General features: G+C 40.6%; 1 protein-coding gene across 1 annotated transcript; it reads right to left on the bottom strand.

The window, feature by feature from the left end:
- Positions 1–1,802: 1,802 nt before the first annotated feature.
- Positions 1,803–13,604, bottom strand: MPC1 (mitochondrial pyruvate carrier 1). The gene is given in 4 exon segments (XM_061471399.1): positions 1,803–2,742; positions 3,497–3,629; positions 5,863–5,959; positions 13,484–13,604. Coding segments are annotated over 4 exon segments (324 nt in total). The 5' UTR covers positions 13,559–13,604; the 3' UTR covers positions 1,803–2,723.
- Positions 13,605–14,891: the final 1,287 nt, after the last annotated feature.

Here is a 14,891-nt window from a genome sequence, read left to right as displayed (position 1 = left end):
CATTTTATATTGTTGGTAGCCTGTCATTTTAGCTCAGGGAAGGCACTGGAGCAGTTGGGAAAATTGCTCTGTCCTAATCTGAGACTGTATTTTATAAACACTACTATATGAAAATCTGTCTTGGTCCCAGGGAGCAAAGGACTCTTCCTTTCTTGCTGCTTTCTCTCAATCTGTAAACATTGAGACTTTTTCTGTCCCTTCCCCCTCCAGTTCTCTGTACTGGCATCCTTGCTCAGCATCATTGTGCTTTGTAGGGAGAACAAAAGATAACTCACAATGCTAATGGAGAACTATGTTTTACTAAGAATGCATTTTCTCTGAGAACTGTCATACTGTATGTGCAGTACTGTGGCTAAGAGTTTTCTGCTGGTTTTAGAGCAGAGAAAGCCACTTGTTCACACAAGTTATAGACAAAATTGAAAAAAAATATATATATACACACCATACATAGCAGCATGGCTTAAATGATTATATAGCATAAGAGTTGTGGGAAGTTGAACAAAATTCACTATAAGCAGCTGTTGTTACCCTCATTAAAGAAGCCTTGCGAGTTATCTCTTATGACCCCACAATTACAATTACTGCTTTCTGTCTATTTATTACAGTGCTACCAAATGATCTCCACATTTCACTCAAATCAGCGAGCTTCCAGCTCATGGGCACACAAACATTTTTGCTACTGTACAAACCTGATGGGCTGCGAGACATCCATCCCCAGGCCTGAGTTCTCCATCCCAGGCTAGGGCTTTGTCCCCTCAAGCCTCATGAAGGATACTTTGCGCCACCCATTCCCTTTTTTTTTATTGTAGAAGCCTGTATGGATTGCAGGAAGCATCATACGTTTAAAACCTCAAAGCAAGTTAGCGCCCACTTCCACCTGCAATTCACTCTTGTACTTGCCCAGTATGAAAGAACTTGAGCCTTGTCAGGTGAATGGATAGAAAGGTATGGAAGAAAAAGGTAGAAAGAAATACAAACTATTGTGCAAGCAGCTACCAGGACAATGAGGAAATAAACTCCTGTAAACAGTATTCCTTAGGTAGGGAAGTTAAGACAATCAACAGCTAATGAACAGAGATAAGAGCACCATGTAGGGTTAGAGTATTACATGTATTACAAACTTTACCCAAGAACAGGCCAAACCACTACATTTCATACCTTTTAACACTCCTAGAGGTTTTTTCTCCAGAAATAAGAGAACGAGGTGGCAAGATAATCAGTTATCTTTATCTGCTTGCATCTCACTCATTTATACACAAATCTAACACTTCTTATATTCTATGGGATGGGGATGGAAAGAATATGACTACTTTTGTCACAAGACAGCAATATTGAAAGAACAGCTCAATGCACCAACTTTCCTAAAGCAACAAGTAGCAATCAGTACTAAGTTTTACCTATACAGCAGAGCATGCACATGGGCCTCATGTATACCCATTACAAAGTTCAGCCACTGTGCAATTTGGATCACAATATGAGTCTACAATTAAAGCAAGTCTTTTAATTGACCATCTTATTTCTGGAAGACAATATGCAATACTTACTCAGCACAATGAGAGCCCTGAATTCAACCTTGACTATCACAGCAGGAATACAGAGTCAGGTACCCACACCCTCTTTTTCTGGGGGTGGCAGAGAAGTGCTAGGTGTCAAGATCCAGAGAACACTTGCCTAAACATAGTATATACAAAGGATAATAACTTACTTTTCCAGCCTGTTTATGCTTAATGCTGTTACAGTAATTAACTGATACCCCATATTGAAATTTCAGTTGAGGATCTAGTATCACAATATGACAAAGCTTTTCAAAATGTTGAAAGGATTTATTGCCATTTGGAACATGTTTACTGTTCAGAAACACTGAACTGAAATAAAATCCATCACATACATTCTTTGTTATCTATATCTTTACAGCAATGTAATTTTCAGGCAGGTCATGCAGGGAAGCCACTCTCCCAGTGAGATCAAAAACTACTGAAAGGCACCTTGTGTCTTTCAGATCTTAGACTCCAAACAAGTTAAGTTTTTGTCTGTGTAAGGATTACATACATCTAGAGCAACTCAAATAGTAGGAAAAATAAAATCTACTTAGAACTTCTTAAAGAACAGTACCAGACCTTGTTGCTTTCATTTATTCAGTGCTATGATTTTGCTCTTCCAAGTCCTCTTCAAATAATGTGCGACTTAAAAAATGGGTATTAATGAAGTCTCTTTACTGAGACAAGGCATGCAGTAAGGGAAGAAGGATGGCCGGTCACTTCCAGGCTGCCTAACTACACATTTGTTCTTGTAGATTAGCAAGCCACTGCCCAAGTTAAAAAAAAGAGACAAAATAGGAATGAATGCACCCAAGTTAAATGGCTTTTAAGAATGTTAATACCACCTACAGTTACTAAGCCATCATACACCGCTTTTGTAGACCGTTAGATAAAAAAGTTGATTTTCAAATATTGCTTGTTATTCAGATGTCTAACTTTTTATTCAAAGGGTAGTTATTAAGGACCTGTAAGGCAGCAAAACTTCAAATGCAATGGTTTACATTGCTGAATACCACTCTCAAGAGGCAAGATAAAAAAAATTAGTAGAAGGATTCTTGGTGGGGTCATTCATAATAGGTGTTTGTTTTAACCCCACTGTAATTGTCACAGCAAATGTAGATGGCAAGTCTTCCTTAGTTGTAATTCAGGATAAGCATATTCCATGGCTTACTTCAAGTTAGATATTTAGTTCTTTTTCTCAAACCTGCCAAGAGAAGATAAAGTTTTATAAGAGTGAATATTCAACTAGAATTGCTATAAAGAGTCTGGACTTAAAACAGAACTTCAGGAATGAAAGACAACATTTGGCCAGTTACTTATGGAAAAGCATGTTCATTTGCAGTTTTGCTCACTTTTTAATTTATAGTTCAGGAGGCTTCATCATCCCATTACTCCCCATCAATTTCTTGGGGCCAAAGTAAAAACAGCCAGAATCCTGACTCACGAGCACTGCCTAGGGCAGTGTCTGCACTACTTGCTACGCAGTGAGGGTGTGAGACTACTTGCAGGCTGGTCCTCAGTCACACTCAGTTGTATCTACCCGATACATAGAAGAGTCAGCTTAGAGAGGTTTTCCTTAATTTCTGTTTCAGATATACAACCCCTTCCAATGTTTCCATCTCAAAAACTAGTTACTGAGACAGACACATGCAGACTAATCAACATAATACATGAAACAAACCCCAGAATAGCCAGCAGATGCATAAGTCCTATCTACATCCATGAATATAAGGGTTTTCAGTCTTTTCTGTGTATCCCTTGGAAGTGTCAAAGGGAGTGCAAGGCAACATGCCATAATTAGCCTACTGACAACAAGCTTGTTAATAGGTTTTCAAAAGGTAATGATGTTACACAAGTTCAAAAGCCATGCAAGGGTTTCCACTACAGTTACAAATGTACTAACAGAGTATTCCAAGAGCCATCACTTTATGACTTCCCTTTTTTGATATGTGACTTGCCTGTATTTGATCAGTCGTCCTCCTTGAATAAGTTGTGCAATTTCATTAGTGAAGTGGCATGCAAAAAGAAGCCAGTTTCTTGGCTGCACTTTATAGGCAAATCTCATGAAAGCCAAGGAGTAAAAACACAGTGCTGTAAAACGTAATAGATATTATTAGATTTTTAATACCTGCACTTTGTTGAGACAATTTTCATACTAGTGGAATGTAATGACAGTTACAATGCTTCTCACTTCTTTTAAGTTTCCCAATATTCCTACAAACATGTCCATATTAATGACCCAATGAAGGAAAATACACACCAGTACTCATTTTTGCTACACAAAAATATCTACAGGGCTATAGCTTTCCACAAAAACTCTGTTCCCTCATATACTTTCCTGTGATACAACTGAGTCTTTAGCTGGTTACCTGTTCTGGCTTCAGCTGGGATAGAGTTAATATTCTTCCTAGTAACTGGTACAATGCTGTGGTTTGGCTTTAGTAGGAGAATAATGTTGATTATACACCAGTGTTTTAGTTGTTATTAAACAGTACTTTCCCCAATTATGGACTTTTCAGTCTCTCATGCTCTGTCAGTGAGGAGTGGCACAAGAACCCAGGAGGGAGCAGAAACAGGACAACTGATCCAAACTAGCCAAACGGGTATTCCATGTCACAGCACATCATGCCCAGTATATAAAGGGGGGGGGGGGGGAAGGCAGGGAGCGGGAGTTGGCCAGGAGCTGCTAATCACTGCTTGGGAACAGGCTGAGCATTGGTCAGTGGGTAGTGAGTAATTGTACCGTGCATCACTTGTTTCCCGAATTTTACTCCTTTCTCTTTTTCCTATTATTTATATTATTATGTTTTACTTTCAGTTATTAAACTGTTCTTAACACACAGGTTTTGCCTTCTTCCGATTCTCCTCCCCATCCCACAGAGAGAGCTGGGGGAAGGGGAGAAGTGAGCAAGCAGCTGTACAGTACTTAATTGCTAGCTGGGGTTAAACCACAAGACTACCTAAACTATCTCAGGCAGAGAAGACTTAATCCCAATGAGGCATGGCCTGTCTTACACAATTATTCTGACAACTTTTGGGACAGAGTATTTTTAAAATACTAATTACTTAGATACAGTTCTTGCTGGGAACATTTTAAAACAGACTTTAAGAGAAGGCAGTTTCTATCCCCAGAAAATCATGAACATTGAGAAGCATAAAGCTTTGTTATCTGCTTTCCAGGAACATAAGAAATAATTTTAATCTACTCTATCATAATTGCATTTAAATACAGGAAATTACAACCAAAGATGTCAGTAGCTTTGCAAAGTTCTGACAGGCTTAAAGAAAAAAAACATGAAATTAACTGTCCAAGGAAAATAGCCTCTTTTAAAGTACAGAACCTAAAAGATGGGAGAAAAACATTTGTACCACCCTATGTATATGTATAAAAATTAAGCATGTCTCAATTTGGCTGAACTGGGTAGCTGCCACAAAACCACTATTCGCAAAACAGTTTCACTATGCCAGAAACTATTCTAAGCAGTCTTCCATCTTGAAGAAGCTGATTAGGACTCTGAACTACTATAAGCAGAACCTAGTGTAAGTTTGCATAACCCAAAGCTATTTGCTTGGGAAAAGAAGAATTAATCGGAATTATTAACTGAATTAAGGAAGAAAGTAATACAAAAATTAAGCTACTAAATTAAAGCTACCAGATTTATGATACTAGAGAAGAATTTGAATGCAGAGACAGATGTATGCAAAAAGCTACACATGGTCCAAAAAAGGTGGAAAAAAATACTGTTTATGCATTTAAAAAACATTTCTCACTATTCCATTAAAAATCACACTAGCCTCTCACAGGCACTTTCTTGCAAGGAGTTCATCTCCCTTAACTGCTTTTTGCACTCTGAAGACCAACCATTGCCATTTCTTCACTTTGTCAGTGTTGGTATTTAAGTTTCACACTAACCACAAAACATCATTGTTCTCTATACAAAGAATAAATTAGGTAAAGAGATACATTCTGAACTAGTGTGCATAGTAGTATAAGATAGTAAAAGAATTATTCTTTAGGAGCGAGTCTGGTGATCAAAACTGCCAAGGCTCAAGACCCACATCCCTCTCCCTCCCAAATTACTGGAAAGCTCTCTAGAAAAAAAAAAAACAAAACCCCACAACTCTGCAGCTTTCCAGTGCCTCAGTTTTCAAGTGGCCTCTAAAGTCCTATAACAAGATATTTCATACCTACATCTGCTTTAATCACAAGTTTGCAGGCAACTAGTAATGCACCACTTGACAAATTATTACTTGCCTGAAAGAAACTTGAAAGGAAAATATGTGTGCTGTAGTCTGTTTACTAACAATTAGTTTTGGGTCTTACCAAATGTCATTCGGCCACTAACAATTTCTGGCGATTTCTTCATATCATTAAAAGCAGCAATAGGAAGCCCCCAGTTGGCAACTGGCCCCCAAAAGTGCTGCAAAGACAGAAAATGAAAATAAAGTTACACAGAAACACAGACCTCCTATGGTATTCTTACAGATCCCCTTAGCCACACAAAGCTTCAGAGGACAGGGTGAATGGTAAAATTCCATGTAAAGATATGGACTACTTTTGATGTAAGGGAGAAAAACTAAACCCTTCTTTCAGCAGGATCTAGCCTTCAGAGTTGAAGGAACAGGAGCCCACTCTGAATCTTCTTGCAGACTGCAGAGGAACTACTGAAAGGCCACTAAAACACAGTTTTGTGTAATTATACCTCAGACATCACTGAGCAGTCTGATCAGTATAATCATATAATAATCTCAGATTTACAGCTCACTTCTATGCAGAGAATTAGGCTCCTCAAAAATGTAATGAAAACACAAGGACTTGCTGAAGTGAAGAACTGGAACTGTTTTCATGTTATGCCTAAGATGAAGAAATGCTCATCAAGCAGCTTCTTCCAAGTGCTTACAACACCTCTTGAATGAGCAGGGCCATGCAACCAAACCAAGCTGTTACCTAAAACTTCATCTGCAATTGCCAAAATAACCTGATGGCTACCTAAGTCTCAGTGATTAGACAGCTCTAAGATTAGAGCATTTGGCTACAGGTGTGTACACAGAAAAACAGAGACAAGAAGCAGAAAGAAATCAACTCAGAAAAACCGATGAGAGCTCAATTTGCTGGGTATTGTCTGAAAGACTGAGAAAAATAGTCTCCTAAGTCAAATATCCCCTATTGTTACAAGTTAACAAGCCTTCAGTAGAATTCTTTCCACAGAAGATGCATGCAGTACTTGCATCAGCTTCTCCTAATGGGAAGCTATGGATGCGCAAAATTAACTTGGCCAGATATGGCAAAAGAGAAGCACCTTGCAAGAAAAAGCTCTGTAGATTCCAACTTTATCCATTCTTTTGATGCTTCCTCTAAAATGCAACACTGAAGATATTGCAACAATTTTGAATTGTCAGGCAACATTTAAGTTTCTTGCAATTTTAATTCAAAATACTCTAGCCAGTCTGGATACTAGCTTGTCAACACTACAGTAGGATTAAAAGCCATGCTTGCTTCCTGAAGATTTGGGTTGCGATACAAGAAACTGAACTAAAAAAAAAAATGCATGGAAAAAGTGAGCTAAGTGGTACACATCATTTTGATAGTTTAACATTAGTGCAATATGCAAAAAAAATGCCATATTTCTGCAAGTGTCTACAGAACTGACACCGGTCCAAACCTAGGTTTATAATAAGAGTATGTCAAAAGATACAATAAATGCATTTGTTTACTATATTGCTACTTGTAGGAAAATTGACATCCAATGGTTAAAGCCTCTCAAGTACATGAGAGGTACAATGGCATAACTGAGAAGTTGCATGGCTACATGGCATTTAGACTGTACAGCTATAGTTAAATAACGTGAAAAAAACATAACACCACTTACACACAAGGTGTTGCAACAAGAACATTCATAGAAAACAGTCATGAGCACACAACATACTGTTTAAGTAAGTTTAGAGGCTTTAATGTAGCTATTTAAATAAAGTACAGTAAGAGAACCAGAAACAAACATCTACTCATAACCATAAATATTTTTACAGTAAGACAGCAAGACAACTTGTGTAAGCATTACCCCACTATAGCAGACTGGAAACCAGAACTGGTAAGGCAGTACATGTACTCTGTGAGGTTTTTAGTTGTTCCAGGAGTCTTGTTTAAAGAACTGTAGTTTCAGAAGAATAAGTCTTTACAGCTCTAAGCTTGATTTTTTGACTCTATGAAACAGATCTGGAAGTCCTAGTGATAACTTCTTCTTACTTCATTCAACTGCTATTCAAACATAAACACACATCATAGACTATGGATCACTTCAAGCTCAGGCTGCACAAGCTGAAGAATCATCAGTTCACATCCAAGGAGCACTGCAGCAGTAACTCCTGCTGACCAGGGAGGTAGATTTAGAACCTGCTCACTTGAGATTGTTATCCAGTTTTAAGTGCCTCCAGGCAGCCAGCCTTTGAAGTTTCAACACAAGAATTAAACTACACCTATACAGTTTGCTTTTGGTCTACACAGATGAGCAAGTCTTCCATAATATTATGATTCACAGTATAACAGGCATAAAAAAAAAACCACTCCCAGTTTCAGAAGAAAACTAAAAGACTGAAGAAAAGAGTCGTCTAAAGTGAGAGTTATTATGTCAGGCAATAAATGGTAACATAAAGCTGGTTAAAAAAATAAACCAGGTAGTTTGGTTATGAACCAGTATTGTCGCTATGCAGAAGAGTGGCTATACCTTGACCTGATCTCTGTACCAAAGGGTATGGAAAAAATGAAACCCCTTTACTTTTGCAGTGATTGCTTTACGAGATATTGTGAAGGAGCTAATGTTTGGTCACCTTAACCCCAGACTTGCAAATAACTCTTACTAGTACATCACTCCTGGAAGTCTGCAGTGTGCTTTCAGATGCAAGCAAGATCATAACAGTGCTGAGGCAAAAAGGCTGCAAGTTACTGAAGTCATATGTGAAACCAGAAGTCCTCTCCCTTTTCTTACCGTACTGTTGAAGTGGGCCATCATTTTCCATTCAAAAAGCACATGGAAGAAAGAAGAAAAAAAGTGTTAGTTTCTTTCATAATCAGCATAATGAGAAGTGCATCACAAACAGAAAATAGGTAGGAGTCAGAAAACTGTCCTGGCCTTAACCTTGATTAACATAGCAGTATTAAAAATTCCATTTCTCTCAAGAGCTGTCTTTGTGACAACTGTTTGCTGCCTAGCATCTTTTTCATAGCGAGACAAAAATCCCATTATATTCTGTGGAAAACACTTATACCCTATAGTCTTCAAAGCATCCAAGATGCTACCCCAACTAATTTAAAAGGACAACCATTTCTGACACAAGGTTTGTCACGACAAAACTGAACAGCTCCAGTTCCTCTGTGGGAGCTCTGAAGAACTTGGAATTTTTTGTACATCCTTTGTACTAAGTAAGTAGGTCAAACCAAATATTGCCAAAGATCTTACTGTTACTAAGCTTAGTCCAACCGTGGCTGTACCAGACATAAGCTATATTATATTTTCAGTGATGTAATATACATATTTTCAGTGATCTAACATGCAATTACACTCCAGTCATGTATGGGGTTCATTTAAGTGATCATCTAGGTACCAATTTATGTAATAACTTAATGATCTATGCATGGAAGCTAGACTACAGCATATATGTAAGATTGCTTGCTACTCTTTTTAAAATGTTTCAGAATTTTTAAGTGTCCTTTTTCCAAAGATACTGATAGGACCCCATGTAAATCATGACTTACAAGAAACCAGCTACTAATAAAAAGCCTACTACTGCAGAACACTTAAGTCACCTCCCTCACACTGATTTCCATATTCTTAGAGCACTGTTATACAAATAGCTACAGCAGGGGAACAGTCAGGTCTAACTCAGGCAATCACACTGGCTGCATCTGAATCAGCGTGTGGCTTGTAACAAGATGCTTAGTGTCCTTGATTAGTCTAACCACTTTTTCTTGTTTGTTTTCTTATGAACTGAACTGCAGCAATAGTTAATTGAAGTAAACAAGTGCATACTCCCCCCCCCCCCCCCAATAAAACCTTAAATAAACAAGTTCAAATATGTCTTCTGGCATGCTTGGGTTTGTGCCAACAGAAGTCAGCCTTGATTTTTAAATTGGAAGTTGTTTTCAGGCAAGTAAAAGCCTAAAATAGAACCAAAGTGATGCTATTTTAACAGAGTAGGCAGCTCTGGCTAAGATCATCCTCACATTCACATGAGATTGGTACAGTTATTATACTCCTAAAGAGAGCAGATAAAGGTCATATAAACTCACAGAAGCAGGCATCCAGCCCCAAAGCTCTGCAGCCAATACAGCTACAACAAATGCACCACAACCAATAGCAAGGACACTGCAACAAGTGTGCTCATTTATTCCTGGTCCATTTCAAATTAGCAGTTATGAAGAACTACATTGAATCCCTTGACAAAGGGAACACTTCATACTAACATTTCCAGAACTGTGGGAGGAGCTGCTGAATTTACCCATCCAGTTTCTGTGTGTCTGCTTTCTGTATAAATTCCTGGACATCACAAGAGGAACTGACAGCTGATCAATACCTTACATTGCTACTACAATTCATTCCAAAATGGCTATATTGAGAAAGATTTTTTCAAAATAATTCATGTATGCATTTTCTTCATATTGGCAGTCAGGATATTAACAGGCCGGAGGCCATCCTGCAAATACAGATGAAGTGTCACCACTCTGTTTCCCCACACTGCCATCGCCAAGAGGTGATGATATTACCCTTCTGCAAAAGATTGTTCTGTTCTTGGAGCATATGAGACTGAGACAGCAAGCACAGTGTCCTTCAGTTTCTCACACAGACCAGTAGAGGAAGTAGAGGACCTTTTTTTCTTTTTTAATTTCCTTGTGTTTAAATATTTACTAATGAAAACAGACGATAAGTTAATTCTGTTTACATTACTGATGCTAACTCTCCTAAAGTTCATTTCAATTAAAAGAAAGGTCCGAGACAGTTTATGTCAACATAAGTGCTCAAGCTTTACACGGAATGAACTATTTCAAAGCCACCTAAATTGACAATGACTACCTTTGCATTATTGCAGAGTCGTCAGGAAGAGATATTTCAGAAGTGCCTCAGAAGACCAAACTCTCTACGCTTATTTTTCTATTACCAGAAGATTTTGGGACTCCTTGGTTTTCCTTACGCAACTGAAGTACTTTACATTTCTACCACAAGACAATACCAGAACTTGCCTAGAGTGGTGTATATAGATCTTCTTTTTCAAAAGAAGAGAAATCTGCTTTACTGGATGTTTTTTAGAAGCTACTGGTTTAAATCATTAGAAGAGAAATTAAGAGGATTCAGTTGCATACTGTTAATGGCTTAGATAATATAACTTTAGTGACAACTGACATTTTTAAGATCTATGGAAAAGAAAACATGCAACTTCAAGGTCATAACATATAGAGCTACCAGACTTTCACAGGCCACTCAGCAAGTTTTAAGTTAACATTACTGCTGCGTTTTACAAGAACCAGAAGCCTACCTACAGCTAACATTCTAACTAAGCTGACTTTAAAGCATTAAAGACAACAGTTAGAGTAAATGCGTATTTACATGATTTACAGTCATTCAGATCCCTATTAATCACCACTTAAGAGAAGCCAGATGTGAAATTGGCAGAACAATTAATTATTAATGACAGTTTTAAAAGCAATTTATCTTGGTTCTTTGTGCAAGATCCAAAAGCTAACCTGATGTAAAGCAATTCTATTGCCAGATATATCCACCTGAGAAAAGCAGCATGCATTCACTGTGCTTGCTTTCAAGTTTTCAAGTTATAAAGCTGAAACTAAAGCTACTTATTTCAATAGAGGTCTGCAAGTTTTTACTGCCCTAAGCCATAATACTGGAACATGCAATTCCACCTCTTTGTGTAACTTGAGTTATTCTATTTGGGGTCAAGGATTTTACAGTTAAATACTGGTATCACAAGCAATCTCTCAATTCATCATTTCCCACAAAAAAAACTTTCACATTTATGAACCCTTGCTTCACTGCAGTCATTAGATGCCGATTTTTAGAGCAGATACATAGTCTTAGAGCTTTGAGGAAAATCTCTTACTCAATGAGCACAGCAAAACTGTAATTTTCTTCAGGATGATCCTGTAGGCTGGGGAAGCAAGAGCCTTCAGGAAAGAATGTAAAGAGATAATAGCTCAAAGTACATACACTCCATTCCTTCTATGGAGAAGACAGACTATGGTCTTTTATTTACATGTTATCTAAATTTTAACCTCAACATAAAGGCAACAACTTAAACAAGTAAGCAAGAAACAATACTAAAAGGCCATACCACATAGAACTACTGACTTTAGCTCTTCATGACACTCAGTAACATAAGTACAAATTTACCAGGTATCTTTGTATGCAACACTAGACCACCATAGGATTATCCTTTTTTGCAATACAGTCTTATAGCTTATTTCAAGCCTAGAAATAGGATTAAGTACCCTGAAAACGTTTATTTTGTCTACCTTTTCAGTCTTTATCGAGAACATACATACTTCCAGCAAGTAACTGTGGTGGTGTTCGGAAGATGCCATTATCTTCTCTGGATTTTTGTTTGTTTTCTTAAGTATGAAGCATACTGCTGCTTTGCTAGCCATTTATCTACTTCGCCTGAATTCTATTCAGTGAACTAAATGTTAACGTCAAAGCGCACCTATCAAGCTTCCATATTATCATGAAGACTTTCAGAAGGAATCCACACAGAAGCCTGCTTTAACCTTCTTTTGTTTTGCTTCAGGGATGTTCTCTTCCTCATCTTTTTGCCCCACTGTTTCTATAGAACTTGATTTTGCAAGTGCCAAACAAACCCTTTTGCTTCCTGAGCTGTTATATTATAATCCCCCTTCGATGCAGGCTTACACCATCTGCTACTTTCACCAAGACTGTTTCTCTGATAAACAGATGCCTGCCCACATACTTGCTCAATATCAAACATCAATTGCAATACATGTAGGTAGAACAGCAAGCAAGACCTATACTGAAAGGTTGCTCAATCACCTGTATTAGAAGGGCCCATTTTTATCTTTTTTCTTTGTCAAGCTTCTTGTCAGCCAAAGAAACCTCAGCCTGCCTATTCGAGACTCACTCCATAAGCATTTCCACCAGATTTAAGCAAATATGCTGCAATTGCATCTTTAGGGCATTCCTGTGATTTCACTTCGCGATGCCATTCCTCTCACCAGAACACACATCTGAAGCTTGACAAAAAGAGTATTGAGCTGTTTGAGAAGTGACTAAAGCCACATTCCCATGAAATCGGGGCTTTAACAAGCCTCTGGAAAACGTTCATATTTACACATACTCAGACACTTAAATATGTGGTCTTAGGACCGCATCTGTTAAACTCGCTTCTGCACACAGTAAGAGCAAAGCTCTTTCTGCCCTGATTGCAGGCAGCGGTCCGAGGGCCCGTGTCCCCGGCTCCTGCGCCTTCTGCCACCTGCCCCGGAGACAGGGCAGCGCTCCGGGCTGGTCCCACAGCCGACAGAGGAAAGGTCACACTGAAGTGCAGCTGCCGCAGCATTCAAACCGTGCCGCGTCGCTTCAAGGTCAAGCCCGGTTTCCCCGCGGTGGGGCGGGCGGCTGACAGCCCCGACGGCCTCCGCCATGCACGGGGTGCCTCGCTGCCCTCCGCCATCCACACCAGCACGTCCGGGCCAGCTTCGCCCTCCCGCGCTTTCCCTCCTGCCCCCGCGCAACCACCGGCGAGGGCGAGCTTGGTAGAGGTCAAGCGACACCGCCCGGCAGCAACCACTACCTCGGATGCCCCAAGACAACGGGGGGGAAGAGTTTGGGGAAGAGACGCCGGTCGCCACTGCCCGCCCAGGCAAAGTGAGGCCACCCGAGGCAGAGGCGGGCGCGGCAGCCGGCAACGACCCCCGCGCGGCGCTCCACTCACCTCATGAGGTAGTCCCTGAACTCCTTGCTGCGCAGATAGTCCACGGCCTTGCGGCCCAGCGCCCCCGCCATGGCGACCCTCAGCGGCAGGCAGCGCCCAGCCCGCGCGTCTCCCTCGCTACCAACTACCGGCACCAGTGACAACTCCCTTAGCCTGCCCAGCCGGCGCCCGCTTTACGGCAGCGCCCTCACCACCGCCCCCTCCGTCAGCACGGCGCTCTCGGCACCTATTGGCCGCAGCGGCCCCGCCTCCCTCCTCCCGGCCTCCGAAACAGAGAAGGTGAACGTGGGGAGGGGGAAAGGCCGTAAAGCAACGCGGAGGGAGGAGGGGGAGAAATTGTCGCAAAGCGCGAAGAGAAGGGTCGCCGGCGGTTGAACGGGCGGCATTCCTCTGCAGACCGTAGGGCAGAGCCGCGCGACGGCTTTCCAAGTTCCTATTGGCTGCCCGGAGGCAGCTGGTGGTTTCCCATTGGCTAGTGAGGGGCGCATCCCGCCCCCCCCAGCAGTGTCTTGCTCCGCCTCTCTCAGTGTCAGGCGTTTCGTTGCTATAGGGCTGGCGGTGGTGGGGTGTTAGTGGTGTGAGAGGGCTATTTGGGTATGCGGGTGTTAGGAGAGCCTGTGGCTGCTTCAGTGATTCTTTTTTCATTATTTAAGATAGTCCTATGTTGTTTTGTTTTGTTTTTTGTTCTTTTTTAAGAGTCCAGTTTATGGACTTGGAATGTTTGGAGCTGGGAATACCGGGGTATGGCAGAGCAGTGCAACAGTTCAGGCTTTCCCTCTGGACCTGAAATGGTTTAAGATCCTGCTTCTCACCAGCACTTTCTGTTTCATACCTGAGCAGAGGTTACTTATTTGGACGGGGAGATAAGCTCTAACCCTGCTAATGCTGTCTCCATAAAATTTGGGCCATATAAACAAACACCTGTGTGTGAATTACATCTTTTATCTTTGCTCATTGCACTAGAGATAGTGAAAATGGATGTTTACCTCTGCTTTCCAAAGACTTGCAGTTTTTACAGTCTAGAACTGGGCTGAAAGTGCAGCCTGGGGCATGCCCATGTTCTGCAAGAAGTCCTGGAGTCCATGCATGGTTGCTTATTTCCTTCTGCTTCCCTCCTCTTCCCTGCAGGATCCTGGGGAGAGCAGGAGAAGAAAAAAGAAAAAAAAAAAGAGCTCTGCACCCTTCTCCCCCCGATTGCTTCCTTGGAGAGCGCTAGGCGTGAGAAGCAGCACTGTGTGTCCTCTCTTTCTGTATTTAGCGTATGATACAACACTCCACCACTACCACCCCTGGCTTTGCTGTGTGTGGGAGAGTTTTAACCTCTTTGGTTATGAAAAGCCGTTCCCCTGCACTATGAAAAGCCAAACTGTAGCCGACTATATTTCTGTGGACTATTTAGACTCC

Source organism: Pezoporus flaviventris, unplaced genomic scaffold, assembly GCF_033815535.1.
Source record: "Pezoporus flaviventris isolate CSIRO_AGI_PZ_B2104156 unplaced genomic scaffold, CSIRO_AGI_Pfla_v1 ptg000066l, whole genome shotgun sequence".
Classification (NCBI taxonomy): domain Eukaryota; kingdom Metazoa; phylum Chordata; class Aves; order Psittaciformes; family Psittacidae; genus Pezoporus; species Pezoporus flaviventris.
Note: the sequence above shows the minus strand (reverse complement) of the source record. Positions and strands in the feature narration are given on the sequence as shown.